Here is a 23,807-nt window from a genome sequence, read left to right on the forward strand (position 1 = left end):
CAAGTGCAACATTTAGCTAAGCTTCTTTCGGACTTAATTATTCCTTCTGCAAAGGTGTGTGGAGCTCGATTTCTGGAACGGACGCACTGAGGAGCCGGTGATCGTACACGGCTACACCTTCGTACCGGAAATCTGCGCCAAGGATGTGCTGGAAGCGATAGCGGAGACGGCCTTCAAAACGTCCGAATTTCCTGTGATACTGAGCTTCGAGAATCATTGTAATCCGCGGCAACAGGTAAATCCTTTTTGGGGTGTAACCACACCAGTGTGTTAGGATCACATTAATAACAGTTTATCTTTCCACCCGGGGTTAGGCAAAGATAGCAAACTACTGTCGGGAGATATTTGGCGACATGCTGCTGGACCGACCGCTCGATTCGTATCCGCTCGAATCGAACGTCGAACTTCCACCGCCGGCACTGCTGAAGAGGAAGATTATAATTAAAAACAAGAAAAAACATCACCACCATCACCATCATCATCATAAAAAGGGCACCGTTGTGTCGAGCCCGCAGCAGCAACAGCTACCCCCGGCCGGTGGTACTGTTGGGAACAATGTCAGCAATAATAGTACCGCAGCTAATGCACATGCCACAACAGTTAACAACAGCAGTGCCAACAGTACTACCGCCACCGTCACCACCACCACCACCATCAACACACCCACCGGGGTCATGCCGGCCATCAACAATAACAGTACAAATGCAGGTAATAAGGGGGTGGAATTTTTGACCCGGTTTGTTCTCTCTTCTTGTTGTGTTGCTTTTTTACTTCTTTTTCTCGTTCATTTTAAATGACCGAATAATGACACTCTGCAACTGTGCGATGATAATGCGGGATGTAACAATGCGGTACGGTGGAAGCAAACGGTACGAAGGGAAGAAGAAATACGCAAAGAGCAGGAGAGTACGAGAGGGTGGATTTTTGTCCTCCATTTACAGATTGCGGACGTGGTTTTTGTATGCGAACAGAGCAGCAAGTATTTGCGAATCGATTTTTGCCGTCTGCGGGGAAAATGAGAAAAGTCACAACGCCATCCGTATGATATGCTGGTTTGAACTTTTCGATGGTTTCAACCCCATCTCTCAAAGGTTTAGCAAAAGTGTCAATGTGATCAGTGTCCGGAGACATGAAAGCAACATTCACGGGGGTTGGAATGAAAATTTAATGCAATGCGGAGTTACTATAGCTTGTTGTTTGATGCTCAAAGGTACAGATATCAACGATCAAAAGGTTGGTACTAATTCCTAGGTGTCGAACATTGGAGAATAATATCTCTGAGTGTGCTTTGGATGATTTTGAATTTGAAATTCAATCGAACGATACGAAGGTTTAATTGAACCGGAGGAAATGTTTTGAAGGTGATGGTGCCTCATGCAAAGAGGAGAAGGAATACATTTGTAAATGAATAATCATACAAAGAGTGAGGCTATTCTTTGGTGTGTTTTTTTGCTAGCAATCAAATCCACATCATCCAGACAGTAGGGGAATGATTGACAAAGCAAGAAATGGTTCGCTAGTATGATGATATATTTAGATGGAACTGTACTCCAGTTAAGTTTAGGGCGACATTTCTTTTGATATTACCGCTTCACTGCTTTTAAAGCAATTATGACGAGTGCACAAATACCTGAAATTATACAATTATTTTTTTTTTAAAGTAAAGTTACAGTAAAGTTTTGAAACTTTAGTTACACTAGTAACTTCGTTCATCTTAGATAGGTAGATGTAACAGAAAAAGGGATTTTGAAAATATATTGCATACTTTCAGGAGTTAAATCTCGCCATGAAGTATCATAATGTTTTAGTTATATTTTCCTTTTTATTATTAGCAATGTGACTACAGTAATCGATGGCAAAAATTGCAATTTTTTTTTTAAGTAAAGTTACAGTAAAGTTTTGAAATTGTAGTTACACTAGTAACTTCGTTCATCTTAGATAGGCAGATGTAACAGAAAAAGGGATTTTGAAAATATATTGCATACTTTCAAGAGTTGAATCTCGCCGTGAAGTTATCATAACGATTTAGTTATATTTTCCCATTTATTATTAGCAATGTGACTACGGTAATCGATGGCAAAAATTGCACTATCGCATCTAAATGCGTACTCGCAGCTCTTCAAATGTGCACCTCTAAAATAGTTTTATCATAGCACTGAATGCTGCTTGCACAGAGACAATTCTAAACACTCGCATATGTTTGCATTCTTGAAAATCCATTGCACACTGAACAAGTGGATTCCTTGCTGTGGAGCGCAAAACTTAAACATTCCAAAAAAGCGACAGATGTCTTCCGTTTTTACTAAAGAGCTATGCAAACAAATGTATTGCTATTTGCATACGCTTCCAGCTGATACCGGGTGCGCACTTAGCAATTGATGAACAGCGATTTAGTACCATTACCGAGCGAGATCTCAGAAATCGCAGCTCCATTCGCAGCGCTTGGCAAATGCATTCCACCGCATAAATCTCACTCACGGTGGAAGCTGCGGTAACGGATGCAATGGGTCCATTGCACTGCAAAGCACGACCACATGTATGCAACCGTAGTTGTGATGTGAATGGAGTATGGAGAAAATTCCCAATTTTTATCACATCAATTCCAGTTGTGTCGTAAACACGGCTCCAAGCGTGGTGTTAGTACCGTGCGAGGGATAAAAAAATGACGAGTTTTTCTTTAAAGTGCTTGCTTCATTAAATGACTTTCGCGTTTGCAGTTGCACGCTTTCTATTTCACTCTTATTCAACACTGTTTTTTTTTCTCCCTTTCCTTTTCTGTTTCTTTCGTCCTACACTCGCCCACACGGCAAATGCATCGTCATCATCCATCACCACCGCTGGTGTTCGGGGCTGTGCAGCAAATGCAAGCTTACAGCAGTCGCAGCAAGATGAATCTAATGGTAACGTCACCAGCACCAACCCGATCCCCGTCAGCAACAACAATGGTACGGCAGCAGCACCACTAGCAGCACAACAAGCAACCGGAAACGGGGAACTACCGCACCATGCACCACCACTCCAGGTACTACTTCCGGGGCACACATGCACATCCGCACACTGCTCCACCCATCCTGGCTTTAGTGTGCTAGTTTTCCTTCCGTTTTGCAAGCATACTATCGGTTCCGGCCCGATTCACACAGCTTGCATCCGGGTAGTTTCTTGTATAGCATGGTTCCGTCTTGTGCTGCCGGCTAGCGCCGCGATAAGCTCGCGTAAGGAAGTCTTTTAAGCTGTGAACGATATCGACAAATGCTGGCACTGTACCACCAGAATCGAAGCGATGCTAAAGTACAGACAAGAGATTGTCTGGCTGATGGGGAGGATTGGTATCCTTATCCAGCCGTTTTATCTGAAACTTATTGCACCGGCTCATGACTCTGGAACACTGCACTCTGAATCGGAAGTTCTGATAGAACAACACAATGGTAGTATAGATCAATTTACAATTGAACAGCGGCAGTACCAGCCCGGGAGGAAAATGAGATGTAAATTGTCGCATAATGTTTTTAAGGAAAATGCTAAAGTTTATTTCGCCTTTATAAACTTGGTTAAATTCTACGTAACTTTATACATTCCTAGCTAACTTGGAATGGGTTAAATGTCGCTAAAGCAAACTTCCGAAACTTATCCCGTGGTTTTGTTATGCCTTCTATTATTGCAGCAAATACGCCAAAGCTCAAAGGAAAGTACCGGCTCGTCGGATACGGATAGTTCGAGCGATGACGAATCCATGCCGGGTACGGCGGTCGGTCCGATCGGTGCGAACGAGGCAGACAAGGTGCCCCAAACCAAAGAGACTGAAGCGGGTGCGGAAATATCCGCCCTCGTCAACTACGTACAGCCGGTGCACTTCAGTAGCTTCGAAAATTCGGAAAGTATGTACACCACGCACCACCGCAAAGTTGTCCATATCCATCACGCAACCCATACACAAACTATCTCCGTCGATCACTTTTCCATCCTTTTGCCCGTCAATAGCAGGGGTAACATTCGTGCTTGAGTTTTCATACAATTTTCCACCCCAATTCACGCGGTTGAAGGTGGACGAAATGTCTAAACGTGTACGCTAACTTTTGAGTTTTCTCCCGTATATCTTCTTCTACCTTCAGAAAAGGCACGCTTCTACGAGATGTCGTCGTTTGATGAGAAACAGGCAACCACACTGCTGAAGGAACGTCCAATCGAGTTCGTGAACTACAACAAACATCAGCTTTCGCGCGTCTATCCCGCCGGTACACGCTTCGACAGTTCCAATTTTATGCCTCAGGTGAGTTGTCGCGAATGTTGGAGAAACTGATGTAGTTTAGGGTTGAAACTTCTACTACAATACAGGAAACGCGAAATGGTATCAAACAGCTTTTCTGGAAGCTTTTGCATACATACAAATGAGGATGGATTTCAAATATTAACCCAACAAGGAAGTTCCTGCTCCTATTTCCCAGCATAGTTGTAGCTAATGATGGCACCTGCATTCTGTATCTGATTTGTGGTACATTGACAGGATCAAATAGAAGTGGTTTAATTGGATTAGAGGAACAAATCGGTTTGCCCAATCTAATGTTGTAGCTTGTATTGCTGCCGATTGGTATCAGTGGCAGTGTAATTATAATGACCACCGCCGTTAATCGATTGTGGCTATACTGTTGTCTGCGCGGAATTGATTTTAGTATCGGATAAAACGTGACAATTTGTGTTGGTTGTTTTTTCGGAAGGCATACACAAACAGATAGCAATGATACCGATTTAATTAGGCGTTTTGATAGGCAACTGGATGGATAATTGTACAAATTGAGTTACGTATGCGCGTCGATCTCGTTCAATGGCTAATTAAGCGTACATCATTAAGGAGACTCGTTGCTTTAGTAGTAGCGACGAAAGTCTGCAACAAAACTGGACTGGATTAAAGTAATAAAAATGTTAGAAATGCATAGATCGAGTCTTGGGAAATTCACAAAGACCTCCTGAGAATAGAGTTCCAAAAATATTATAAACGATTTTCCTATATTTCCAGCTATTCTGGAATGCTGGTTGTCAGCTTGTGGCGTTAAATTATCAAACGCTAGATCTAGCGATGCAGTTGAATCTTGGCATTTTTGAGTACAACCACCGTTGTGGATACATTCTGAAACCTGAATTTATGCGTCGCAAGGATCGTCGATTGGATCCATTCGCCGAGAGTACGGTAAGTAAGATTGAAAGAGAACACCCTCACACTCGCAGGCGTCTAATCTCTTCTGTTTCCGATTTCCTTTCCTGAATCAGGTGGACGGTATTATAGCGGGTACGGTAATGGTGACGGTAATATCGGGCCAGTTTCTCACCGACAAAAAGGTGGGCACGTACGTGGAGGTGGACATGTTTGGATTACCGGCCGATACGGTGCGTAAAAAATTTCGCACCAAAATCGTACGCGACAACGGTATCAATCCGGTGTACGACGAGGAACCGTTCGTGTTCAAGAAGGTTGTACTGCCAGAGCTTGCTAGCATACGGATAGCGGCATACGAGGAGGGTGGAAAACTTATCGGCCATCGGGTACTGCCGGTGATAGGGCTGTGTCCGGGTTATCGACATCTGACGCTGCGAACGGAGGTCGGTCAACCGATACCGTTGGCTACACTTTTCCTGTGCATCGTGGTGAAGGACTACGTACCGGATGGGCTGTCCGATTTCGCCGAAGCACTTGCTAATCCGATCAAGTACCAGAGTGAGCAGGAAAAGCGCTCGAAGCAGCTCGCCGTACTGCAGGAAGACATGGAACCGACGGAGGAGGACTCATGTAAGGGCGCTCGAGATGAGAGCTTCGTCTGTGTTTTCTTTCCATTACCCATTTCCATTTGCATCGTGTAGCAGCAAGTTGTTGATGCTTTTTTGTTGTGTTGTGCCATTTGTCCGCTTTTATTTATTGTTTTCTTATGTTCTGCTTTCTTCTAATCCTTTCGTCTCCACTTTATGCTTCCCGAAATATTCCCATCTATTTTGCAACCTAACGTGGACCAGTTGTCGTTGTATCCTTAGGTACGAACAAAAAAGGTGACACGTTGAGGTCGAGTGAAAACAACACAACCAGCAGTCCAGCGAGACAACGCTCCGTGGCTGGCAATCAATCGTCACAAGGAACGGGCGGTACGGGTGGTACGGCGGAAAGTGACGCTGAACGAGAAGCACCGCTGGAAGCAATTACCAAGATGGTTGCAATGCCGGTAGCACAATCGTCATCCGTTGACCATCCAAGCGTCCCTGCGTCAAAGCAATCAACAGCTAGAGAACCGACGGTGGGCGGAGGGCCCATCATTACTACGACTACCAACACATCCAGTACGGGTGTCGGTGATTCAACTAACCATCCCGATGGGGGCAAAATTGTAGCCGATCCGTTGGAGAAAATCTTCGAAGATAAGCAGATCCGCAAAAAGCGCGAAGCGCTAGAGAAGGAACTGAAGGCACTGAAGAAGAGTCACGACAAGGAGAAGCTTAAGATACATGCGGCACAGAAGAGTACCGATCTTGGGGGTGATGCCCCGGTAAAGAAGTCCAAGTTTGGCATGGGCAACAAGCTGGTGAAGCGTTTTAGCAGCAAAAACATGGCGGATATGAACGTAAAGGTACCACCGTGTGCGTCTGCTTCGGATGCGGATGTGACGGGTGATGCACAGTCGGAACGATTGAGACAGATCTGTCGCGATCATGCCGGTAGCTATCGGGAGGTGCTGGAAAAGTATCACGAGATTATCTACACCCTGGCGGAAGATTTGCTGCGCCAGTCACAGGACGCTCAGATGAAGCAGTTGAAGGTAGGTAGAAGATGGGAAAAGGTACGGACAGAAATTGAAGGTGATCTTCCTTTCTTGGTAGACGCAACTGGAACGGGAAACTAACGAAGTGATGCGACAACTACAATTATCGCGAAAAAGTGAGGTGAAGCAACTGGCAATGGTACACAAAGATAAGGACGAATTGGAAAGGTTAGTATTGACTCCATTAAAGTATTTAGAACCTAGCTATTGATTAAGTGATTGATTGATTAAGATAACGCACCGGAGGGAGTAGGATTGACCGAAGTCCTGGATACTTTGAAGTCTAATCTAGATATTGGGATTATCACCGACCATAAAATCTTCATCGAAATTTGAATGCTGAAATTACTCCGAATTTCGGATCTATTTCGGAAACTCTGGATCTACATAGAACTCCGTAGTAATTGCGAACTCAGGATCTTCGAACTATAAATCAACTGGAGATGTGTAGAGAAGTATCTCTCTAGCCAAAAATGGACAGTTCTTGAGCAATGTAGGTTATGGCTCGAACAATCTGAACAAATTTGGATAACTCTGGAGATTTCTGGATCAGTTGGTCGAGATAATTCGGAGCATTCCAGAAAATTTAACCTAAGTCCAATACAGTTTGCAATCTACAGAGCACATGTATTGCCTTTGAAATTTCTTCAGATTCGAATCTGGTGAATTACAAAAACTGGATCGGGAAGGATTTCTCATAACTGTTGAAAATTAAGCAAAAATATATAATAATTATAATTTCCCGTATGTTTATTTCCACGTAACTAGAATGAAACGCGAAGTGGATTCAACTCTAGTTGAAAAAGGCGTCACCGAGCGTGTTAGGCTGACGGCCACCTACGAACGTAAGCGTGACGAGCTACAGCGACAGCACGACGCAGTAAAGCAAGGACTAGAGGAACACAAGCTTAAGGTATGCGAGACGGTTTCAAAAATGTTCACCACACGCCCAGCAAAAAAACAGAAAACCCACTCATGCCCACACACCCGCTCCATTGCAGGCTCGGTCGATGCTGGAAAGGGAGGCGGAATCGCATGCCTTCATTTCGGACACATTCCTGGCACATCTGAACACCAGCAACAGCACCACGAGCTGTTCGTCGGTCGGTGCCACCACCAACCATCCACCGACGACGTCCGTATCGAGCGGAAACATTTGTGGTGCCACCGGTACCACCCACGAGAACAACGTTAACAATGCTCACGCATAACCCAGCAAAGGGAAGAAGGGTCGCAGGAGCTAAACGGAACTGAGCTTACCGGTACGGTGGGCAAAACTTCCGCATTTCTGGGCAGGTTCATTTCGGCCGATAGAGAAGATACGGCTTATGTCCCTGAATGAGTTAAGCCGGAGTACAAGATGTAGCGGAAGGTTTGTTGCACCGTGCGGTATATATTTGTAATTCGACAGCACAACCTACTTTAGCAAAAACCCAACTTATTGGCCTAATTACTGTTATCGTATTGCTGGTAATAATCGGTAGACGTATCTTCAATCGGCTGGCTCTCGTTTCGTGGTAGCGGGCTGGCCCAAACCTTTTTCCTGAAAACAAAAAAAACGAGTCACTCGCCTGAAATCGTACGTTTCACGCTACTACCGTTGTAAGCTTAGATGTTTGTTAGCTCTTTTGCTCCGGCACGTTACTGCGGGAGACACTTCGGAGCCATAATCGTGTGTATCGTTAGTCAATGTTGAATCTCCACCACCCCAAAATGGCACCGTTTACGTTCGAGCACAATATGCATATATTTAAGCATGGGCAATGGGAGTAATCAAACGGGACGAAGGGCTTTAAAAAGAACAAAACAAACACATTCATACACCAGGGCAGAACATTAACACATTCGGGTCTCTAAAGGCTTACCGATACCAGGCCGAAACGTTGAACGTCGAAGCCTTTTTCCGTGTTGTGTTTGATTGTTTTCTATTTCCAATCGAATAGAATTAGAATTAATTAAACCGAATGGATTAAACGGGGGGGATAAAATGGAAATTGCGGAAACGAGGCATGGTACAAAGTGAAAATCAGTGGTTAGTTGGTTGGTTGGATGGCAAGCATTGGTAGAACAAACGTACTCGGTTGTTTGGATTGAAGTTAACAGAGTGTTATGCGGCCCACCCCCGGGAGGGCAAAAGCTAGCGAAAGCATAGGCTCGCAAAACCATAGTTTTTATTCGAAAACTTAACTTGACGGGTAATTTAAAAGGGTATTAGAAACAAACCAGTAGCAATCTCGAAACGTGTGTGTGTGTGTGTGTGTTACCAACGGTTGTTTAGTGTTTTTTGGGTGGGCGTTTGTCGATAAAAGAAGCACTGTAAGTGCCACACGATTCTCGTGAACCATATTAACATTGCGATGTAGTATTTAAACATATTAAACGATGTGCAATCTATCCGTTAGAGACGTGCGTGCAAGCAACAAAAGTTCGTTAATGGAGCGAAGAATCTCTGGATCTGGAGCGAGAGAGATTGAATGCCATCTTCGGTAATTCTTCCGTACTCCGCGAGTGGAGAGTTTATGCTGTGAGGAAACATTTTTACTTAGCTGTCAACGTTATACTTAAATTCTATTTAAGAAAAAAGAAACTCATCGCTATAAATTTTTATCTCGAACTAATGGAAAAGAAGGATGGAAGACAGATAAAACCGTAAAGATGTACTTTAAAAGTTGTTGTATGAAGGTGTACTTTGCTTATGAGCTTTGCTTTTTTTGTCATTTGTGATCGCAACATCTCGTTAGCTTAATGTTTTTTTGTTTGTTAATTGGTAGTAATTATCCTCCCGCCATTTCTCCCGTACTCGAATAAGTTAACAGGCGTGAATGTTAGAAGAAAAAACAAAGAAGATTCAAAACTAAGATGGCATTAGTAAGGTACAGCTTTAATGCGTACGGGATAATGATTAGCAAACAACTCTGTCACATTCCGTTATCGGCAAAAAATAAATGCGGTTCCGTGTAATAAAGCTACCAAAAAAACCCCCATTATCAATAGTAATGTGCAAAGATTAGAGCACTTTACACATTATCGATTAACAGCAAACAAAATCAATAACGTATAATTGTATATGTAACCAAGGTACATGTTAACAGTAACTGAGCAAAAGAAAAATAAGCAAAAAAACACATTAAATGGTACAATCTATCCAAACCGTAACGATCACTTAACGCAGTGTAACAGTGTAACACAATGCATCAGCAAACAATCATTATTAGCCATCTTTGCAAAGAATATGTGTACAACAAAACAAATTTGGTGCATTGGCCAACCCGTATTGTCCATAAAACCAAACGACACATTTATCACCGTAACTTAATGAAAATGCATTTTTGTAATGAATATCGATGTGTAATCCCATTTTGCTGCTCTTTGAAACTATCCATATGATGAAGAGAGGAAAAGAATACATCTTGGTAGGAGAGAAAAATCTGTACAGTAATCGATCCGTATCCACGTGGGTACCATAAAGCTATCCTTCTAATGGCTATCCGCCATTAAACCGTGGAGGCTGGAACCATTTTTTTTTTTGCAGAGGGAAACGTGAGGAAATGTGAATACTTCTCACGGAATGCGAAAAAAGCGGGAAACGAATACAGCAACGCACTATTTGAATTGACAAAACCCCCTGTGTTGACCTGATCGTGTTGTCTGGAGCGCATCTTCATTGCATCTTTGCCAACAGCAATCGATCATCGGGGAAAACTGGGAATTTGGTGAAACTGTAGTTAAAAACAAGTAAAACAAACTATTTATTACATATTTGCCGTACGGAATATCAAGCGTAATTATCATACCTATAGGAATAAATGTCTCACACGCACACGGGTACGTTGACAGTCGCGCCGTAGAAATATGGCTGCCAGCTACTGAAATGATCGGAATTCAATTTTTAGAAGATTTAGCCGAGATCGTGTTTCGCGTTGGGTTTGAGGATGATGGGAATACTCGCTTACCTATTGTGCATCGCGTGTAGTGTTGATGTAATGTTCTGATGTAGGTTTCTTCTAGTAAACAGAAATAGCGATAAATCCCATCACACCACACCCCGGGAAAAAAAACGCGGATCTTGTTTAAATGTTCCTCTTGAAGGACGATAGCTGAACCGGTTGAACGGGTTGTACATAGTAGGAAATATCTTGGGCAAATTTTCTCACCCGTAAAGGGATAAATTGGCTCGTAACAGTTTAGGAACGGATTTTTTTTGGTTTCGTTTCATTATTTCCTTTAGCTCCGGAACGATGTGTTTGTGCATCAATGTTTGTAGTTGTTAATTGATGCGTGCGTGTGTATGTGTTTCTAAGAATACTTCTAGCTAGTTGTTGAGAAAAATTATACATTTCCCACATTGTTCCATCACTTACAGAATGATCACAACACTCGTTTTAGGAATGGGATGTAGGTATGTTATTAGGCTTCCTCTTTGGAAGAACACAAGATTCGTGAACAGACGCCGTTTAATAAACTTCACTCTGTACAGGGCGATTTGTTTCCGTTTAGCTATAATTTGCATTATTTATTTGTTTTACTCTTATGTTTTTCTGTGTTTTTTTGTTTCATTTAAAATGTTATTTCCTTTTTTTGTTTTAGTTGAATAAACAGAAGTAAAACATAAAACGAAGACAATCAATGACACTGTCATCTTATGAGAAAGACATTAGGGCTTTCGATATTACAAAACTCGAATGAATCGTGTTCGAGGAAAGAAAATCTCGTAACGGGCAGCTACTAAAAAGAAGAACAAAAATGAGCTTTTAGTATTTTTTTTTTTAATTTTTAGTTGTTATGGATTTTTTTCTTTCTGTTTGAAAATTTGTTCGAGAGAGAGAGGAATCATCTTTTATCCGTGGTTCATCTTTGGCTTGTATTTTGGATGTATGCGCCTTAAAGTATGCAATGGAAGCTTTTTTAATTTTGATAAGCAATTAAAGCTGTACTGTAAATTACAGTCTATCATGTGAATCTTGAGAATGATATCTAAACAAGATTTGTCAGAGAGCGATTACTTGCAAGATTAAAACATCTATTGGTTTTAAATCCATTGTTTGATTTGTTTTACAATCAGAGCAAATAAATTGAGATAAATTTTTACTAAAAGCAAATGAGCATTTCGTATACTGAGGCCAACATTGATGTAAGTACTATAATTTGATAATCAAAAACATTCGAACAGTACCAAAAGTACTAATTATTGCATACTTTCGGGCGTTGAATACCCAAAAACACTAGGCAAAGAAATGCGTCGGATGATGTAATACTCGTACTTAATACCTTCTGTAACTTTATTTCGTGTGTTTTTTTCTTCTCGATTCACTGAAAGACTTAAAAGGATTTGCCTAAGGAGGGAAAAAAAAGATATCGAACATACTGAAAACGAGGAAAAATTAACATCGCGTTACCGTAACCGAAAAAAAAATACTACACTTTCTATCTCTATGTGCCTTGAACGTTGAACAAAAACAAAACTACCATACGAACACAAAAGTTTAAATATAAAAAAAAGATAAAACGCACATACACATTCACTCAAAACAAAAACTACACTTCATTAATCCCTTCCAACCATTTCAAGCGAAGCCCTGTTTGGAAGAGAAACTTCATTTCACACTAAACAAGCGAAATTGTCGCCTCATCTACTTCATAGTAAAGTAAAATAATATGCAAGTATCATACCATGTATCTTAACTTCGTATGCTAGGGGAGCATATTGCGGAGAAGAAGAGAAAAAAACAGATCTTGTTAATAAGCAAACTATTAGACTGTTAAAAGTTGTGTTTCAAACTGTCTCTGATGGACATAGGACGTAGCATAAATACTGGATGGTGACAGCAATTGAAATTATAACGCAAAACAAACAAAAAAAAACATATAAAACACCACACTAATGTTAGCAAATTTGGAATTTAGATTGGATCGTTGTTTGCAGTTGAATGCCCATTTGTATGTTTGTTTTTTCGGACGATGAAGCGTAGAGTGTTTCCTTAGTAAAACTTTCACCCTCATATTCGGGGATAGGTGCCCAATCCTTAACCCATTTTATCATCGACTGACTTGATCTTTGTTTTTGAATCGATCTCGCTCTCCTTGCGAATCGAGATCTCTTGTACATTACGAATCGGAACATTATACCACTTCGTCTGTTTGGCAACGGGGCCGTTTTGATCCGATCGGATCTGACGCCCATTCCTGTGCAGACGGTGTATGTGTGTCCGAGGAAAATCGACAGTATCTTATTGTGACACAACACATGTGATTGAAGCGATCAGCGGACACCGGGCAGAATGTCGACATGCCATACTCACTGTGGCACCATGAAGACATGCCCGGTTGACCCAAGTGTTTCACTTTCCTATCACTTTTGTAGGTTTAGTATTTGGCGTGGGTTGCTGATGCTGATGTACCCTTCGGTCTACATTTCTTCCCATCGGTGGGAATAGAAATGTGGCGCTAAAAGAAACAAAAAAAAGCGCATCACACAGAATAAGTAACAGTGAAATGAAACAAGAAAACAAAAGCAAAGATACTTATTGATTATACTAACTGTGTAAGGTGTTTCATAATAGTTGATAAATCGATTAAAATTAAACAGAAAGAGAAAAAGATTATCAAATTGGGTTAGAAAAAGATATAATGAAGGAAAGTATTAAAGTGAACATGAAAAGAAGAGAACAAGTTACCAACAACAGTGAAAAAAAAACTGAAAAGATACAACAATTTGCAGCTATTGTATGAATGTGAAAACAAATAGATATGAAATAATTGATATGGAAAGCAAAACAGCAAACCATTTGAACATTATTTGCAATGATAGGAGCTGATCACTTTTTGGGCGGGTTACCGGAAGCCTACCCAATTTTCCACCGAAAAAGGCAACATAAATCCCACAGAACAGAGTGTAACAAAGTTCGATTTGATCGACACACGTCAACAGCCAGTAGGAGTAGAAAACTAAACTAGCAACAAAAATGAAAGAACATATATAAAAAACCCCCCGTTGCACAATTGTAAGGTGTAATATACGCATGTAATACGCACTTACCACACCTGTTTCTGTCCCCTTCCACCAGTCCGGCATACAAACCGGTACCGGAGTTGGCAGCATTGATTGATCGTTGTGATGAAAACGGAGAGAAAAACAAACACACACACATTAAACAACACTAAAGAATAAAAGCTAAAGCAAAGGAACCGTTTGCTGTCGAAGAGAAATGGAATCGATTATCGATGAAAGAACGCATTCCCGAACGCGCTGCGGATCGATGCACTTCCCGTGGACTTTCTTATCAGTGCGTTTGTCTTGCCAATTATAATGTAATAATGCGCCGCGTAATGGTTTTTGCAATCGGGTCAGGTCAGAACTCGGTCACGGGCAGCCTGTCATACTGGCTGCAGACAGACACGGAGAGAGAGAGAGAAAGAGCGTGAATGTGAGAACTGTTTGCCACCCCGTTCCTCGCTAGATCAGACAGAAACAAACAAAAAAATGGGAGGAAACGCCATCAGAAGTAATGGGGCAATGTTTTCGTGTTTGGTAAGTATTACATATTGAGCACCATTTATTGCGTTACGCTTGCACGCTCTGTTTTCACGTTTTTTCTTGCTAGATTGATTATGTTCATATTATACTTTACTTTATATATTTTGATTTACTTTCACACCATGCCTGCCACGCTGGATGATTCCCTGGCGTTGGGCTGAACATTGATTGATATAAATAAGTATCTTACAGTTCGATGTGTGTATAATGGTATAGTTAACTTTCTCGGTCCTTTATCCACTTTTGTGGCCATCCGCAAACAGCTAGCGCTGTGTTAAATGATGAAAATCATAAAATTGTCACTACATAAACTCTGCTCACGATCACGATCCGGAGCTTAACTAACAAATGAGGGGCAGCAAGACTAAACTTGCATTAATATTACCCACGGTGTATAACAATAGTGTATAACAGTTCATTCTACAGCTAAGTGGTGATGAAGATCAGAACGTACCATTTCCATCCGAGTGCATCCAAAAGGAATGACCCTGCGCCTGCCCATCTGTCTGTCTTTCTCTCTTGTGTCACTAACTGCAATGTTTCATTTGGTCTAAGGAAAATGTGTATCACTTGATCATTTCGATGATCATTAAACTAATGGCAGAACCGCACGCCAGTCCAACACCCAGAAAGGCGGCCATCATGGACGATGCCATCTCCTTCTCGTGCCCGTCTACAACTCGCGGCGCACCGATGAGAGCAATGTTGGCAAGATATCCGTTCGACAAGGCAAACGCGGCCATCAGCACGATGAACATGTAGTCCGAGTGGATCAGGACGGGAAAGTTGTGATGTTGCGTTATGTTGCACAGCAGCATCGCCGGTACGAACGCAATCCGACTGATCGTAAGTACACCGATCAGGATGGAATTATTCCACGGCTGGAAAGCATCACGCGCAAAAGGGGATCAGTTTTGTATTTCACACAAAAAGATATATTAGCTTTAATTGTTAAAAAGGTTTAACTTACCCATTCGAAGAGTCCGGCAAAAACACGGCCCAAATAATCGCCCGTGTTGAAGAGAAGATAGTTCACGACGGGTAGGAAATAAACATCGTTCCACGGTCGGCCATGGTTTTGTGAACCAACCAGCACCGTTACGGCGGGATAGATTGAAAGGGTTGTGACGAACACCAGCCACTCGGAGAACCCATAAATCCAGATTTTGCGCATAACGATAGGAAACCGGGGCTCTAACCGGGCACACATCTCTCTGGTGGAAGGATCCGCTTCAAGTGAACTTTTCATCAACGTTTTCGAGCAGGTGTAGTACTTGAAAAACAGTGTCTTCGACATGACGATGTATGCGACAAGCGATAGCAGCAACACGAGACAACCGACAATAAAGAACACGAACGCAGTCGTGGACGGATTGCTGGCAAAGGTAAGTGCAATAATGTCAGCCACGGCTGAGAAAATGCCACCGAGTGCCTGTCCACTCACGGCGGCTGTCATGTAGTGCGCACTAAACTGTCCCGCTATACCGAACAATCCTCCGGTGAGAATGGCTGAAAAACCTACAAAAAAAGGCATGGAAGTTGAGTATAAAAAGTGGATTTTTATAAACACATTTAGAACTTACTGTTGATCACCACGACCGATAGCATCGTAAGGTTAAAGAACGCATCCTGCCACTGATCGGTGTCCACCCGCACTAGCGCCGTCGTACCGATCATGATCAGCAGCATAAAGACGAGCGAACCGTTCATGCGGACGTGTAGCGGAACCTTATGGCCAATACAGGCATTCAGTATGAGAAATACTGTTCCCGGCACCGCCGCAGCAATGCTTAAATCCGACTGAAACTCTAACTGGCGCGGTGTTAGCGCGGACGTATCGTTGGACGATACGTTCCGGAACTTGTACTGCCAGTACTCTTCGGCCGTGACGAAAAAGTTCCATGGCACCATCGTTGTCATGCCCATGAGATAGAACACGACGTACGTGTAGTTGAACTTATCGGTTGGTGCGATCCGATGTCCACCGGCAATGATTCGCGTCTCGGTCGCATTCTCCTTAGCGCTATCGGGAATGTTACTGGTGGAGGCATTTATCGATCCGGCGTACACGTCGTCAATTAATGCATCACTCTCCGTCTCCCGGTCGTCGGTATCCTGGAGCAGTGGTCTTACATTTGTTGCAAAATCCATCCTAACCATTTGCGTTTCTCTGCTTCCGGTGTTATCTCACTCGCAGCTTGTCGCTCACTTCTGTTCACTTTCCCCCGGGTTGTTATTCATCGATCGATGATTGGTATACGCACAATCATCACTACATCGATACCACGGAGCTGGTCAAACACTGTGTGTGATGTTTCGTGCGATTCGCAACAAAGACTGGAAGCTGCACCCTGGACAGATGATGTCGGCGTTCCGTGCGTTATGTGCACGATTGTAGCTACTGATAACAAATAAACACCCACCAGCTACCACTTCCCGGTCGGCCGTCGTTGCAAACGTGAAGGGCACCCGTATCGTCTTCGATGTTAGAAGTTTCTCCTCGGTATGTAATCGTTGTAGCCACACTAACCATAAGTGTGTGCGTGCTTCAATGCGGGCTTCAATTACTGTAATGATGTGTACCGTGGTAAAAGGCACCCTAAACAAAGCACGTAAAGGGACCAGTGCAGCGATTGCTGCCGTACAAACCAGCTGATCGATTGTGAAAAAAAATCGTGAGTGTTATTTGTCCTATCTAGCACAAAGACCTATTATAACTTACGAGAATTTAGGTGCTTAACAAAATGAATCACTCGACGCAGGACGGCGTACGATGCCAAACACATGCAGATGCTTTGTTTTTTACCCTTTAACTGTTTATGTTTGTAAATACAATGTCGAATGATTATGTTGAACAGGGGTTGTCGGTTCGGTACAGTTAAGAGGGCTATTCAGAAACATTGAAGTTGAATGCAAAGTGTTTTAAACACGAACGATTTTAAATGAAGCTTTATTGCACCTTGTCACTTTAGAAAATAAACAAGCAAATAGAGGATTTTACTTTAAATTTAACAATCATAATTGTTATGCTGTTGTTACTACCCCTGTATGCTTATGTTTTATAAAAGATTTTTCACCGGTACACATTTAAACTGTCATCCGTTGAAAGTATATCGGTAGTTTTTTCACTAGACATGTTTGTACCAAACAATTTACTGCTTGCAAGCAAACAATGAAACAAAAAACAAAATTGCTTGCAAGTCCGACAAAAAATGGCTCAAATTTGAAAATAAACCATTTAATAAACTTGGTTTATTTTTATTTACACAATCGTCTATTTTGTCTGCAGAATAATGCAAATTTAGAAGCTAATATTATTTCAAATTTGTATAAAATATGGTTTAACCTTTAATTAAGGGTCCTTAAATAAGGGGAACTGTGTGCGACAGAATAGGATGCGAAAGATAAGATCGCCCGCCCGCTTCGCCACTCGTAGTTGTGTAGGTGTGTCGTGATCACGAAGCAGATGAGATAATGATCATTAGATAAGTAGACATTGGGAACAGTAGCGTTCCGACAGCCATACAGTGAAGTTATGAAAACAAAGCTTTCGTTGCATAGAACATTTTACATTTTGTTTTAGTGCCAAAAAGTGATGTTCTTTGGTTCCCAATATCGTATTTGATTCAAAGAATGATCAATACAACAATTCGTGTGTTAATTTTATGTTAAACAGCGAAGTTTTTGTTTGGCACGTGTATAAATTGTTGCCATCGCTGTGGTATGGTTTGTGTCAGCGTATGTAAGTGTAAGTGTAAGTAAAAGTAAAGGGGCCCAAAAATCTCCTAACAGTATTGTCTTCCAAATCATCTTCCATGATTCGGATCTAACCGTATCGTGTTGAGTGTGGTTAAGCGATAACCAGATTCGTTTGATCGTGCGCTTGCGTTTTTACTGAAACGTTAAATTTATCATTTGGGTCAGCTCAGTTTACTGTACGCTGTGTGTGTGAGGGAAAGGATATTTAATATCAGTGCGTGTATTGTGCGTGTTTTAAGCTGGCAATTTATTTGAATTTGTGTTGTGCAGTGTATTTTGTCATTTTGCGTGGTGTTTGTTTTTTTTTCGTAAGCTTCGTGCTAGCTCCGGCTAGTTAATAAAAATTAGAATTGATAAAAAAAGACTTTCGGTTCATCTTGTGGAAAGTGCAGAGAAAAAGAATTCCAAGTGTTGGTTAGTTTTTGTTAAAAAAAAGTTATGTTCATTTCTCCATGAGCTTATTGCGTTAAATCGTGTATTGCAAAATGTGGCCATTGTAGATGTGTATGGTGTTTGAAATGTGCCAAAGCGCATTAAAGTGTGCCTTTATGCACATAAAAAAGAGGAAGTGTTGGTATTTTTTTTGGTGAAAGAAAAATGGTGTCTATTTCTCAGTGAGCTTATAGTTTATTGCGTAAATTCGTGATTCGGTTATTGCGTGGAAAATGTGGCCATTGTAGGCGAGTTGTTGTGTTTTAAAATGTGAAGTGTGTATGTGCCTTATTGCTAAGAAAAAAAATGCCAGTGTTGATTTTGTTTTTTGGTGCCTAAAAGCTCAAACGCTCAAACTATCGTTTACCTGGGTAAGTAAACCACATTTACTTAAAAATATTTGAAGTAATATTTTTACTAGAGGTAATTTATAGGTTGAATTAATAACAATGTAGCGAACTATAGAAAACGAGCCAATTATTTAAAAAATCATTTGATTTCCATTTTCTATTACATTTTCGAGAGCCAATTTCCAGAAACAAACAGGGATTTTCTTAACAAAAATTTAGAAGAGGCCTTATTTTTCTGTAAAATTTTATTATTACGCGAAGTAAATAAGTATAGTTAACAGCCCTTAATAAATTTATTTAACTATTTGGTGTAATGTTGGAAAACATACAAATTTTAACTCGATTTTTATATACTATTTGTTTGAAATAGTCTTCTTTTAACTTCTCTTTTATGCACATACCAAGTTAACACTTTTCTAGGAAAAGTTATCCCATGAGCATGACGCAAAAGCACTAGATGGTCGTAAACAAAAAGTTCACATCAAATGACGCTCTCGTCGACGAACTATTCGGAATAAAGTCGACAATATCAGGCAGCCATCAATTCGTCCGTCAATTGATATCTGATCCTTTCCCTTACCCCTTGTGCCTCTTGTGTCATACCACCGGTACAACCTTGGCAGGACTCAAAAGGGGAAAACTTTTCATATCCTTTTTTCCCTTGCCCAATCGTCCCATCGTGTATCGAAACGCGAGTTGTGGAAGACTTTCCCCCCACCCGCCCAGTGTGAAGTCCCCATTGTCACCAATTCTATACGATGCTTATTGGCACCCAGTACACTTAGTGGGGTGAGTGAAAGAAGCAAAGGATACGAGTGAGTATCCACCCAGTTCGATTAATCGGAATCGCGATGCTTGCAAACAAGTGGTAATAAATAAAAGTTCATGCAGCTAGTGGCACGGAACGAAAAACTTGGCTGGCAACGGAATGAAAGACTGGGCACAGAGTACTGGCACACGAGTGTCGGTAATAAATTTAAGTTTCTTCCCATTCATCTCGACAATTTTCTTCACTCGCCCTGCTTCAACTGTAACTCCATTGGGAAGTGGAGATAGCGGTGAAGCATCTCGAAACTCGAACCCGATCGGGAGAACATTTCCCTTTTCACTTCCGGAGCGCATTATTTCAATTCCAATTGAAACGACTGCTGGCTACAAAGGAAGAAAAAGGGTTAGTGTGCGTGTTCTCTTGTTTTTTTTTTGGTTTTATTTGTTGCCTTCGATTCCTTTCGAGCGTCGTTACGAACAGAGTCAGGTCCGGAACAGTCGGAAGTTCAAGTGGCAGGTTTTTGCTTCGACTTTGAAGACTGGGAAGCTGTCCGTTGAATGTGCCATTTTCCTACGCATTGTCTTCGTTAGAAACTTTCTCCCGAGCACTTCAAATGCCAATTGATGTTCCATTTCGATTTGTTTCCTTTTTTTCCCCCTTCGTTTCCTTTTATGCTGTGTGATGAAACAGGCAAAAAGTTTCCTACACAATCCTTTTTGGAAAAATGGAAGGAAAAAGTTCACACCGGTTCATGGGGGTTTTACCCAAAATGGATGTGCTGCATCCTGGCACGAAGACATGAATAGAGAACGTCCGCGATGTTTTGTTCATACTTCTTCTGTTTTGACATGAAATATTGAGCAAAATTTCGAAAGCTGTCCGATTGCCTGTGTGCGGGAGTGGGTTCATTTTTCCCCCCCTTCCAGTACCTCCATCCAAGAGGTGGCCACACTGACTGGATGCTGTTTTCCTCAGAGGGTGGTAACCATTTTTTTTTCTAGTTATCACTCAACGCCCGATCCCTGTTTACCCTGTCAAATAAGAATTGCATTACAATGAAGCTCATGAAATGTGATCCTCATCGTCTTACCGGTCGGTTATGATGGAAAATGAAATTACCAAGATATTGAATCCCTTCAGTGGGTTGGAGCAATAGTAGTGGCAGGATGAGAGTGATAGCAAGCAGAAGTTGTTGTTTTTTTTTGGAGTTTCAACTTCAACCCCTCCGGTCCGGACGTGGAAGGAAAAAACCTTCATCAATACACATCGTCCTCGGCCGGAGCAGGTATTACATTTTCTGACATTTATTGAGCGGAAAGGTTTGCCTCCTCCTTCGAAGCACGGTTGTGCACGATCATGTATCGTGTGCTTGGGGTTAATATATGCTAACTATGGATGAAGCTAACTATGCCATAAAAGTTACTTTCAATTTACCCAACAAATTGAAGCTTTATTGGCGAGCGCTTTTTTTGTAATAAAACCAAATCAAAAGGAAAACGATCTCTTTTTGTGCGCCTAATATACTTTGTTCGTAAAAAAGGATTTTAAAACAATATGGAGCTATTAAATGTATGTTTTATTAAATGATGTTTCCAAAATGCGATGATAAAGTTGAGCAAAAACCTAAATTTAATCATTTACTATCGAAATCATGCAAATTGCTCAACATGTTTCTATGGGGTTTACTGAAAAATTTAAGCATTTTGTACAACAATCTATTTTAAAGTGGATTACTTTGAACAATTTAATAAGATATTTTACAAATTCAATAGGATATTATAACCATTTCAATATGTTATACAAGTTTTTTTTCATATCAATTAGTTTATGCTCTAAAATACATTTAAAGCAAAAAGTTCTAAATCGAACGAATAATATTTGCTTGGTTTTTATATATTTTTTCCTTATGTTTTCAAACTAAACTAGAAACAAAGAATAGTTTGGCTTGGTTTGTGGTTACATTGTGAAGTTTTTTACATGTAATTAATTTAACGCTAATTACAAACAATTCAACAACCGACAGTATAAAATTTTACTGAAATTAAAATGAGTTATATTTATTTACAAATAAATCTATTGAAATCGTTCCAATTCCATGAGGAATGGAATATTTTGTACGAAGCTCTACAGAAATGAAAACGTTTCGAGTGTAGGAATCGTGTCATGTTTCGTTTTTCCAAGCAACTTTGAAGCCGTAATAATCATTCTACCGTACTGATTGCCTATCGCTTCATGACGGGTATCATTTTACCACCTCTAAACAGGCGCAAATATTTAACCCACAATGCGCCCAAAACTCTCATCGTAGCATTTGGAATCCCTTCAAATTACACTTATCGAGTGGAACGATCGTAAAGATAAAGATCGTTTAGTTCGTATCCAACCACACCCAACCCAATTGGTAGTGTAAATTGTTTTAGTGTTCTCCTGTTTATGGTGCTGGGCCTAGACGACACTTGGGGGTTTACGAATCGAAACACTACTACCTGGTTTGAAAGTTTACCGGATGAGGTTGTAAAGTGATACTTTTTAGAAGAACTTTCGTAGCAATACACTTCTATCTCTTTTGCCCCAGTGTGTTCTTTCCTCCGCTTCACCTGAGGCATATGGTAAATTACCTAACTGCATATTTTATATCAATTTTTTTCCTGCTGTATCATTTACGCTTGGTTTCAAACATTTAGCGACTTAACGATTCACTTTGTGAACGGTCGTTTCATACGCAACCACGTAGCGAAAAACCAATTTTCCGAGAATATCGCCATATTGGTCCCGGGTCGACAATCCTCTCCATAACGACGTACCCGGATCGGGATTAATATTCTGCGGGGAGCTTTGAAGCGATTTGGACACGAATTTTATCTCCTAGCGTACGGGCGTGTGTCTTCTGTTGGTTGGGTATCCATGGCTAGCACGGGTATGAAGTTGTTCCGGTGATTCTTCTTCCTGTTCGACAAGGTTTTTACGATGCAATTGCACAAGTTGGGTGGAAACTAATCAGCTGCTTCCTGAAGAAAATTTGTTGATGGTTACGATTATGGGTAGAGGAGTTTTGAAGGTAGGAAGTAAAAGAAAATGAAGCGAAATTTGTCTCCAAAGGATTATGGGTGAAAGGAACTGCTTGGGTTTTGAAACTGTCAACGACGGTTGATACATAAAATGAAGATGAAAATGAAACTAGAACCCTTTTGTTTGGAGTTTGAGCACGTCGAAAGTTCTTGTGAAACTGATCAAACATGTGGAACTGATCGTTAAAGAAGATTTTGCAAGTTTGGTTGAGAAATAGTTTGTCTGTTGGATGTATTGAACTAAGATTGAAGGTCTTTATTCTTAATAAGGAGTAATTCCGGAACAGAGACTTTACATCTAGGACTATCTTTTGGGTATGAGCGAAGGATTTTTAATCAACTAACAATTCGATATTTGTTCTTCAGCTGAAGGGAAATCAGGAGCAAACTTCAGGAGTCTTCACTAAAAATTTAATAATAATAACCGGCAAAAAACAGAAGCATCTACAATGATGAAGATCCCATGAGGTGTATGATGATCAATCTATCGCGCTATGAATGAGACTAGTAATTGATCATCATCAAGCTCTCGCACATTATACGTTTTGGGATCTCCCTGACATTCCAAAGATCAAGTGATAAAAAAAATAAAACAAAAATGCCGGAAACAAACGAGAATTGGACCCTTAGAACCATTTCAGGAGCGGTGCTAGGATCGATAAATCGAACGGTAAATAGAGGATCATGCGAACGGAGGGACGGTTCATCAGTAATTCCCAAAAGCCGGGAGAAGTACGGCTAGAGTCTGGGACCATCTACATTCTCGTTAAGGCAGCTCTTATTTGGTTAAGATGATAGATCTACATAAGATCAATCTAGAAGGAACGCAATCTTCTAGAGCTTTAAACAACGTTGGAATACTCGAGTATCAGATAGATAAGTCCTCCATGGAAAGCTTTCAGACAACGTGGATCAAACAATTCCGTCTTGATCAGATTCGAGATGTGGTCGTTAAAAAGGAGATTAGAGTCAGATGCCATTCGCAGGTTACGAATCAAGCAAACTCGCTTGATCGGACACCCATCATCAATTACACTCATTTAAAAGTGTTGTAAGCTGTGGTTCCAGGGCAAGAAAGAACGAGAAAATTACAAAACA

At 41.1% G+C, this 23,807-nt stretch overlaps 2 protein-coding genes across 8 annotated transcripts in view; one reads left to right on the plus strand and one right to left on the minus strand.

Annotated features, from left to right (window-relative positions):
- LOC125762937 (1-phosphatidylinositol 4,5-bisphosphate phosphodiesterase classes I and II) overlaps positions 1-13,953 on the plus strand; it is an 89,946-nt gene extending 75,993 nt beyond the window's left edge. For 5 of the 6 annotated variants that reach the window (XM_049425577.1, XM_049425581.1, XM_049425578.1 and 2 more), the window contains 11 exons: positions 55-235; positions 315-708; positions 2,859-3,022; positions 3,662-3,875; positions 4,110-4,267; positions 5,012-5,182; positions 5,263-5,779; positions 6,001-6,794; positions 6,856-6,965; positions 7,566-7,710; positions 7,799-13,953. In XM_049425577.1, coding sequence (XP_049281534.1) covers positions 55-235; positions 315-708; positions 2,859-3,022; positions 3,662-3,875; positions 4,110-4,267; positions 5,012-5,182; positions 5,263-5,779; positions 6,001-6,794; positions 6,856-6,965; positions 7,566-7,710; positions 7,799-8,008 — 3,058 coding nt within the window. In that variant the 3' untranslated portion in view covers positions 8,009-13,953. The remainder of the gene's footprint in view (positions 1-54; positions 236-314; positions 709-2,858; positions 3,023-3,661; positions 3,876-4,109; positions 4,268-5,011; positions 5,183-5,262; positions 5,780-6,000; positions 6,795-6,855; positions 6,966-7,565; positions 7,711-7,798) is intronic. The other variant, XM_049425582.1, reaches the window with a different exon arrangement.
- Positions 13,954-14,313: 360 nt separating this feature from the next.
- LOC125762944 (equilibrative nucleoside transporter 1) lies at positions 14,314-17,200 on the minus strand. Of its 2 annotated transcripts, none has more exons than XM_049425603.1 (4): positions 17,054-17,200; positions 15,915-16,930; positions 15,302-15,849; positions 14,314-15,212 (listed from the first exon to the last, which is right to left on the minus strand). In XM_049425603.1, the coding sequence occupies exons 2-4, from the start codon at positions 16,489-16,491 to the stop codon at positions 14,898-14,900; spliced, it is 1,440 nt and encodes a 479-aa protein (XP_049281560.1). In that variant the 5' UTR covers positions 16,492-16,930; positions 17,054-17,200; the 3' UTR covers positions 14,314-14,897. The 2 variants fall into 2 exon arrangements, with proteins under 2 accessions (XP_049281560.1, XP_049281559.1); XM_049425602.1 differs by having other exon boundaries at positions 15,915-16,983.
- Positions 17,201-23,807: the final 6,607 nt, after the last annotated feature.

This window comes from Anopheles funestus, chromosome 2RL (assembly GCF_943734845.2).
Source record: "Anopheles funestus chromosome 2RL, idAnoFuneDA-416_04, whole genome shotgun sequence".
Taxonomy (NCBI): domain Eukaryota; kingdom Metazoa; phylum Arthropoda; class Insecta; order Diptera; family Culicidae; genus Anopheles; species Anopheles funestus.